The 6,827-nt window shown below is 49.4% G+C and overlaps 2 protein-coding genes across 2 annotated transcripts; one reads left to right on the top strand and one right to left on the bottom strand.

Moving 5' to 3' along the window:
* Positions 1–2,005: 2,005 nt before the first annotated feature.
* VTN77DRAFT_963 (uncharacterized protein) lies at positions 2,006–2,728 on the bottom strand (the record flags this gene model as incomplete). Its single annotated transcript, XM_069426258.1, has 2 exons — positions 2,006–2,361; positions 2,584–2,728. 2 exons carry the CDS (start codon positions 2,726–2,728, stop codon positions 2,006–2,008), a joined length of 501 nt encoding a protein of 166 aa, XP_069273199.1.
* A 387-nt stretch (positions 2,729–3,115) lies between these two features.
* VTN77DRAFT_962 (uncharacterized protein) lies at positions 3,116–5,512 on the top strand (the record flags this gene model as incomplete). The annotated part of the gene is made up of 3 exons (XM_069426247.1): positions 3,116–4,343; positions 4,393–4,847; positions 4,907–5,512. The coding sequence occupies 3 exons, from the start codon at positions 3,116–3,118 to the stop codon at positions 5,510–5,512; spliced, it is 2,289 nt and encodes a 762-aa protein (XP_069273198.1).
* Positions 5,513–6,827: the final 1,315 nt, after the last annotated feature.

Here is a 6,827-nt window from a genome sequence, read left to right as displayed (position 1 = left end):
TTGCGTCGACGAGGAGATTTGCTCCGGAGTCCGGTGGGGAAGAAAGAATGAATACAGTCAAACCTCGCTACAGCGATACCCGATATAGCGATAACCTCCTTATAGAACCAATCAAAAGCCTAAAAATGCCACGGCAAGGGATCTCAGATGCTCAACGAAAAGCTCTACGAGACTAGTTTCAACGTCAGTATCCCCGTCCCCGTCAAAAAGACTGTATTGCCTGGTTTTTGCAGCAATATAATCAAAGGATTAGCCAATCTACGGTATCTGAATGCCTCATTATCCTCCAAGAAGCCTTCCTTCCGCCAACGAGCACCTCACTGGCCGATCCTCGAAGATATCCTATTTAATTGGCAACAAATTATTGAGAGACAAGGAGGATTAATAACTGGTTAATCCTGTCAACAAAATCTATCCTTGACAGAATCGTGCCATGGGATGAATTCCCTGACCTCTAAGAAAGAATCTGGAATCACAGCGCCTTTTTGCATCACCGCATCAGCTGGAACTCGTCCATAGAGACATTGAAACAATAAGCTCAGAAATAGGGCTTTGATTCTTCGAATGTGACATTTCAAATACTCGTACTGTCTCCAGCAAGAGTGATGCGACTATCGACATTGTACCGTCCGAGGAGAAGCTTACCGCGGTGAATGACCTTGGAATGGTAACAATACATGATCTTATGCAACCAATAGACACCTGGAGACTGCATTGCCGGCCGGCCGAAATGAATGATCCCAAAGAGAGCCTTTTTTTTTCTTTTGTTTTTTTTTTCTCAGGAAAATCAGAATGGACAATACTCTAACTCAATCTGTCAATGCTAATCTTTGCGAGAATGATTTATCAGCGGTTAATTATCTGCAAGGCATGGTTGAAGAATTTACGAAATGTTTTCCCAGGAAGGTGACACGATTAATATGCAGAGATGAGATGGCTCGGCGGTAACAAGATGAACTTTGGAGGCCAATTATTAACGCCATTCCTCCTAAACCCCCGTGTATAGCAATGCTACAGTGCAAGTGTAAAGCTTATATATTGATGTGACCTATTTTTTTTTCTTCTAGCAAGGCTTGAGGGCTACTTCTCAACAACTATGCTTTACTCCGTAGTAAGTCGAAGTCTTCCTTACCAAGTACGGAATAGTAGAAAAAAGGAGACGAACCACATCTGACTTAGGTAGTAAAAGTCACTGGTCAGGCACATGATCCCTGGATTCCGATCAGGGGTATCCCAGAATAGTGAAACGCTGACAAACGCCCTATTGCGGGGACGGAAGCTTAATTACGACCAATCATATTTCATCCATTGCTGTACGTACGGAGCACATGCACACAGCTACTATAAACTCTGGACTGGAGACAGTAAGGAGTAAGGAGTAATTGAACCATTCTTCCGATCGCTTATGGATCTACATATTAAATGCTGCAATAGTCATGTCCGGTTGTAATTGGCCCGTTGATAATGATAATCATCCTCAGGGTATAGGGTACTATTCAAGAGGAAAAAGGAGAGTGTGCCTTAACGGACAGGAATCAAAAATACTGAGTAGTATCAACCAGTTAAGCTATGAATCTTGTAAGATAACTAGCTTACAGAGAACTGCCTGTGTCACATTGTTCATGGTTAGTTCGTATAATTAGATAAATGTTACCCTTACTTCTACTTGATGATCTTGTGGAATTGTAGCAGGGCTATCCTAGGACATCTGATATGGGAAGTATGTGATCTGGCAATTGTTTCATGGGATGAAACGGCCTTCTTTTTTTTTTTCAAAAAAATACTGTACTCCGCACAGTGGAGTCGATACTAGATACACTCGACGTGGTGAACAGTCATTCGCTGTGGGGTTTTTCCTGACGCTCTTTTTTTTTTTAGAAAAAAAAAAGCAGAGCTCGATAATAACGTGGCACCGTATCTCTTTTTCCTGCTAATTTCGTCATAGGTCATCAGAAGAATGCAGGGCAACGTGGCGAACATTCTAGGGCGACTGTTTATTTCCCTGTTACTTTAAATGGTACCTGTGAAATATCCGAGCCGACCCTTCCGGTCCCATGGAACTCGCTCCTGGTTCCCCGGTGAGATGAGCAGCTCCACCCAGGGGCAGCGTCCAGTTGACTGCGAACGGCGGCTGGCACGTAGGGGCAAGCCATACGGCGCGATAACGCGCCACAATTTGACCAAAGGGCTGGAATCTCCGAGCGGAAATGAGGCCAAGCTTGTGGCTCCGAAGTAGCGCGCGCTGCGGCGCGCACCGTTGGACGGAATCAGAATGGAAAGTTCTCCGGAGCAGGAATAAGATTCTCATGTAGCTGTAAGCAGCATTCAGGTGTTCGTGTTGGATGGCTGCAATCAGAGTGGCTGTAGCAGTATCATAGTTAGCAACATCATGGCAGTACTCTATATAGATTGAGGAGGCGATCATCGTTATTTCCGTTGCAGCAGATTCTTCGTGGACAAGCGTATCTGAATTTTTCCACACGGGAAAGAGATCGGCGGGTTGGGCCGTTGGCGGGCCGTCCAGGCACCAACTGGCTGTGATAGGCAGGAATCAGGCCGCAATCAGGCACCTTACATAATCACGGCCCGACCGCCGGATCCGGTTTAGTGCCCCCTGCCCCATCTGAGAATGCCGGTCCATGGATGCCACGATCCAGACCGTCCTCCAGGGCGGCACGCACCACCGCCCTCCACCCTTCCGTCCATCACTGTCGGTCTTCTTTTCCATCTGTCGTCTCTCGTTCTCCTGTGTGTCCTCTGTCTCTATCTCTATCTCTATCTCTATGTCTGCCTAGATAGATATCAATAAGTCACTCATTCACGTCCTCCATGTCCTTCGTCCGCTAGACGCTGTCTCCTTCCCCTTACTCTCATTATCTACCCTGTTGCGGCTCGACCACAACACTCCCTGTCATTCTTTTGTGCCGTAAATCAACTTCAACAACAATATTCTTGAAATCTATTGAGGACAGACAATTGGCTAAGACTTCACAGTCCTCTCACTGGGAGTTGTGGTGCTGGCTGATCGACCTGAAGGACCCGCTGGTGTGCGTCCAGTTTCTCTAATCTATCACTACGAAAAAAAAAAACAAAGCCTCGTTCTCGCCTGGAAGATATGTCTACGGCCACTTACGCCGCTCCAAACTCTCCGCCCGAACTGTCTGGGTCGAAGTCCTCCAAGTCATCCTCCTTCCATTCCTCCCACCATGCCGGCCACGATGTGGACTTTGCCGATGTTTCCAACTTCGAAGAGATCGGTCTTGCAGATGACCCCGAACTACCCTATCCCGATGCCTACAACAACCCTCGAGCGGGCCTGCGATCCGCTACTAGGACGCGGATCACTGCCCCAATTCACACGGTGCCGATGACAAAGTCCTCGAGAGATTTGACCTCGAGTCAGAAGATGCGCGCGGATCCTCCACCATTGAAGAATCAGGTCGCGGGGGCAGCGTCCCAGAAGACATTGGAGCCCAAGACGAAAAACGGCCGGAGAGCCTTTAGCAGCAATGCGTCGACTCCGTCCTTACCCATTCGACCGTCTGAACGCCAACGATCGCGTTCGTCTTCTCCCGGCCAGCCTCGGTCTGCGATTTCGCCATCACCCTCCGGCAGCAATATGAGCCTGTCGCCGCTGGCGGCGCGGGGGCTCACTCGCAAGGGGTCCCTCCAGTCTATTCGCAAGTCGGTTCAGGAACTGGAGGATGAGTATCATGATTCCGATGACGAACTTCCCGATGATGCTAGCCTGTGGAATGTTCCCATCTCTCCCAGACCGGCTCAGGACCGGCCGGCTTCCCGGACTAGCAGTCCGGAGCGGAAGAGTCCGAGACCACTCCCTCTGGAGCATCCGGTCCCCGAACCCTTGTCTCCACAACCATCCTCCCGGAGATCTCCCAGGATGTCTCCACATGCGAGCACGTCAAGGCAAAGGCCTGTGCGATCCGCGTCCGCTGGCCCGGAGAGGGGCCAGATTACGCCGCGCAACCCAAGGACCTATTCCTATAATCTTGCGATGGCCGAGTTGTCGGAAGAAGTCAAGATCTTGACAGAAGCGCTGGAATTACATGCCGTCGATGAGGAGCGAAAACGAGAAGAGAAGATCCAGAGCGGCAAATCCTCGCGCCGCTCGAGCATGGACTCGAAACGTGGATCGGGCAGCCTTCCCGAACTTCCTCCATTGCAGAAGTCCAATATTATGATCGACCCGTTGCCCGTGAGCAAGGAGAAGGAAAAGGTTCTGAGCCGCACGCGCCCCAGCTGGCTGCCTCCCAAGGACCCAAAAGAGGAAAAGAAACACCTAAAAGAGTATAAAATGATGATGATGCATGCACGGGAAGCGGGTTCGTCTATTTTATCGTCCTGTTGAATAGGTTGCTGACCGATTTCCAGAAAAACGCAAGGCCGCCAAGGCCGCTTCGGCGCAGTGCGAGAAAGATAACACTCGCGAAACGCTTCAGCGGATCTGGGAGGAGCACGTGCTGCCTGATTGGGACCGCGCCGTGTCGGAACCTCGCATTCGCGAGCTGTGGTGGCGCGGCGTCACTCCTCGCTGCCGAGGAGCGGTATGGCAGCGCGCCATTGGCAATGAACTCGGTCTAACGGAGGAGTCGTATCAGAAGGCTCTCCAGAGGGCCAAGGATGTCCGGTCCCTGGGCGATAAGGAGGCCGGAGAGAGTAACAAGCGGATGCGAGAGTGGTTTGCTTGCATCAGGCGCGACGTGTCTTCGGCGTTTCCTGACCTTCATCTCTTCCAAGAAGGGGGCCCCTTGCGGGAGACGTTGATCGATGTTTTGGAGGCTTATTCCATGTACCGCAGTGACGTGGGCTATCTCTATGGTCTTCATGTAGGTTGACTCGTTCGTTGACCCTTGAGCAGCAGCGCTGACTGTTTTTTTTTTTTTAGACAATTGCTGCTCTTCTTGTTCTCCAGCTTCCTTCGCCATCTGCCGCATTCATCGTGATGGCTAACGCTCTCAATCGGCCGCTTCCACTGGCCTTCTTGACGGCTGACCGGGGTGCCACCGGTCGTACCTACGGTCTGGCGTCGGCCACTCTCCGCTATAAATTCCCGCGACTATTCACTCATCTGTATGACACACTCCACCTGTCGGACGAGGATATCTGGGAGCCCATGTTCCGCTCCCTGTTCACGAACGGGCTGGATTTGGAGCGCCTGTGCCGTGTGTGGGATTGCTGGGCGTTCGAAGGCGATCGGATCATCATTCGAGCGGGTGTCGCCATTCTCGGCTGTCTCCAGACGCAATTGCTAGGGTTCGGGGCGGACGAGAAAGCCCGGGAGGAACTCAAGCATGTCGTGGGCTGGGGTCCACATGATTTAGGGACCGTTTTGAAGGACAAGACCCGTCACAGCTCTCCAACGCCGATCGTTGGGTTTGGTGGCGGCCAATTTGCCAACGCCGGCGTTGGCAACTACTGGATCTTTCCCTCGGCCGGAGACGAGGACAGTTTTATGAATGAAGTCCGGGAGGCGGGCAAAGTTCAGTCGTGAGATGCCCCAAAAGGGGGATACCCCGACGACCATGGCATTTTATACTTAGACCAGGCGGGTCCGTGAAGATATGCCAGTTTTTACTTATTTTAGTTCCTTAATTTGTCTCCTGTCTTTGTCCCCAGTGGAAGTTTTGGCGTTGATTAACCCGACTCACGTTCTGAACGGGTCATCTCATCGAGGCCAGATTTGGCCATTGTCTGTCTGTCTGTACTATAGCCTGTTTTCTTTTTCGTTCTCTTAGCGTTCTTCGTTCTGCATGCTGCATACTCTTTCCTTACTAATCTCTACGGGTCTCGATCCTCTACCTGCTGACTTGACCTACTCTCTCTCCTTGCTTGTCGTAAACATGCACTGTACCTACCTAATTTCTTTTGTCTTGTTTTTCGTTGTCTCTTTCTGGTTATTATATCCACATGCGTTTTTGTTTCCACGTGCTAGCGGACTGACTGACCGACTGACTGCTGCTGCTCTCGAGAGATCGATTTGATTTGATTTCTTGTTCTATAGAGGCTAGGATAGGGTAGGCTAGGCTAGGCTATAGGAGTAGGGCAGGGAGTCGAGAATAGAATCAATAAAGAAATAGATAAATATAATGTCACCAACGGTAATGATTTCATTCGACAAGTCAGTGACGGTTTTGAATTCGAAAACTTCCAATAGGTATTCTAGGTATCTATATATATCTATCTCACTATGTAATGTACAGTACTGTACTAGTAGTACCTTTAATAAATGAACTGTAGCACACATGGGTAATTAATAACAACTTACCTACCTAGGTACCTACATAGGTATACTGTATCTAACCTATGCTGTTTGGTTTAATGCTCACGTGAGATCGTAAGATCGACGTGGTCTCACAGATCAGATGATTCAGATTCAGATCAGACCATCCAGCCAAATTGCCAGAACCCGCTATCTATGCCTACCTAAAGAGAATAATTAATGATACCGAGAACTAGCTCATGCATCAAGGCCTGCCTGCTTACATAGTGGCCTTTGTCGACAACAGACAACGTGCGGTCTCCCCACACGACCTGCCAGTCTGACGTAATTCACTTGGTTGCTATGCGCATGGCTGCCTATCCTCAACATTCAATGAAGCAAACACAGTTCATACATTTTCCTCAGCCTAGAGCCCTCGAGAAAACTCGTTCATACCCTTTCTTTTTGCAAAAGCTGCTCCATTTCTGGTATTATTCTGAAACCACGAAATCCATTCTATCACACCTGCCAAAGTGTAAGTACTACATGTACCTTGAAAAGTAACATGTACATCCTTTTCTCTAGTTCATCCATAGAACATAGCAAA

Source organism: Rasamsonia byssochlamydoides, assembly GCF_041956645.1.
Source record: "Rasamsonia byssochlamydoides strain NRRL 3658 unplaced genomic scaffold VTN77scaffold_111, whole genome shotgun sequence".
Classification (NCBI taxonomy): domain Eukaryota; kingdom Fungi; phylum Ascomycota; class Eurotiomycetes; order Eurotiales; family Trichocomaceae; genus Rasamsonia; species Rasamsonia byssochlamydoides.
Note: the sequence above shows the minus strand (reverse complement) of the source record. Positions and strands in the feature narration are given on the sequence as shown.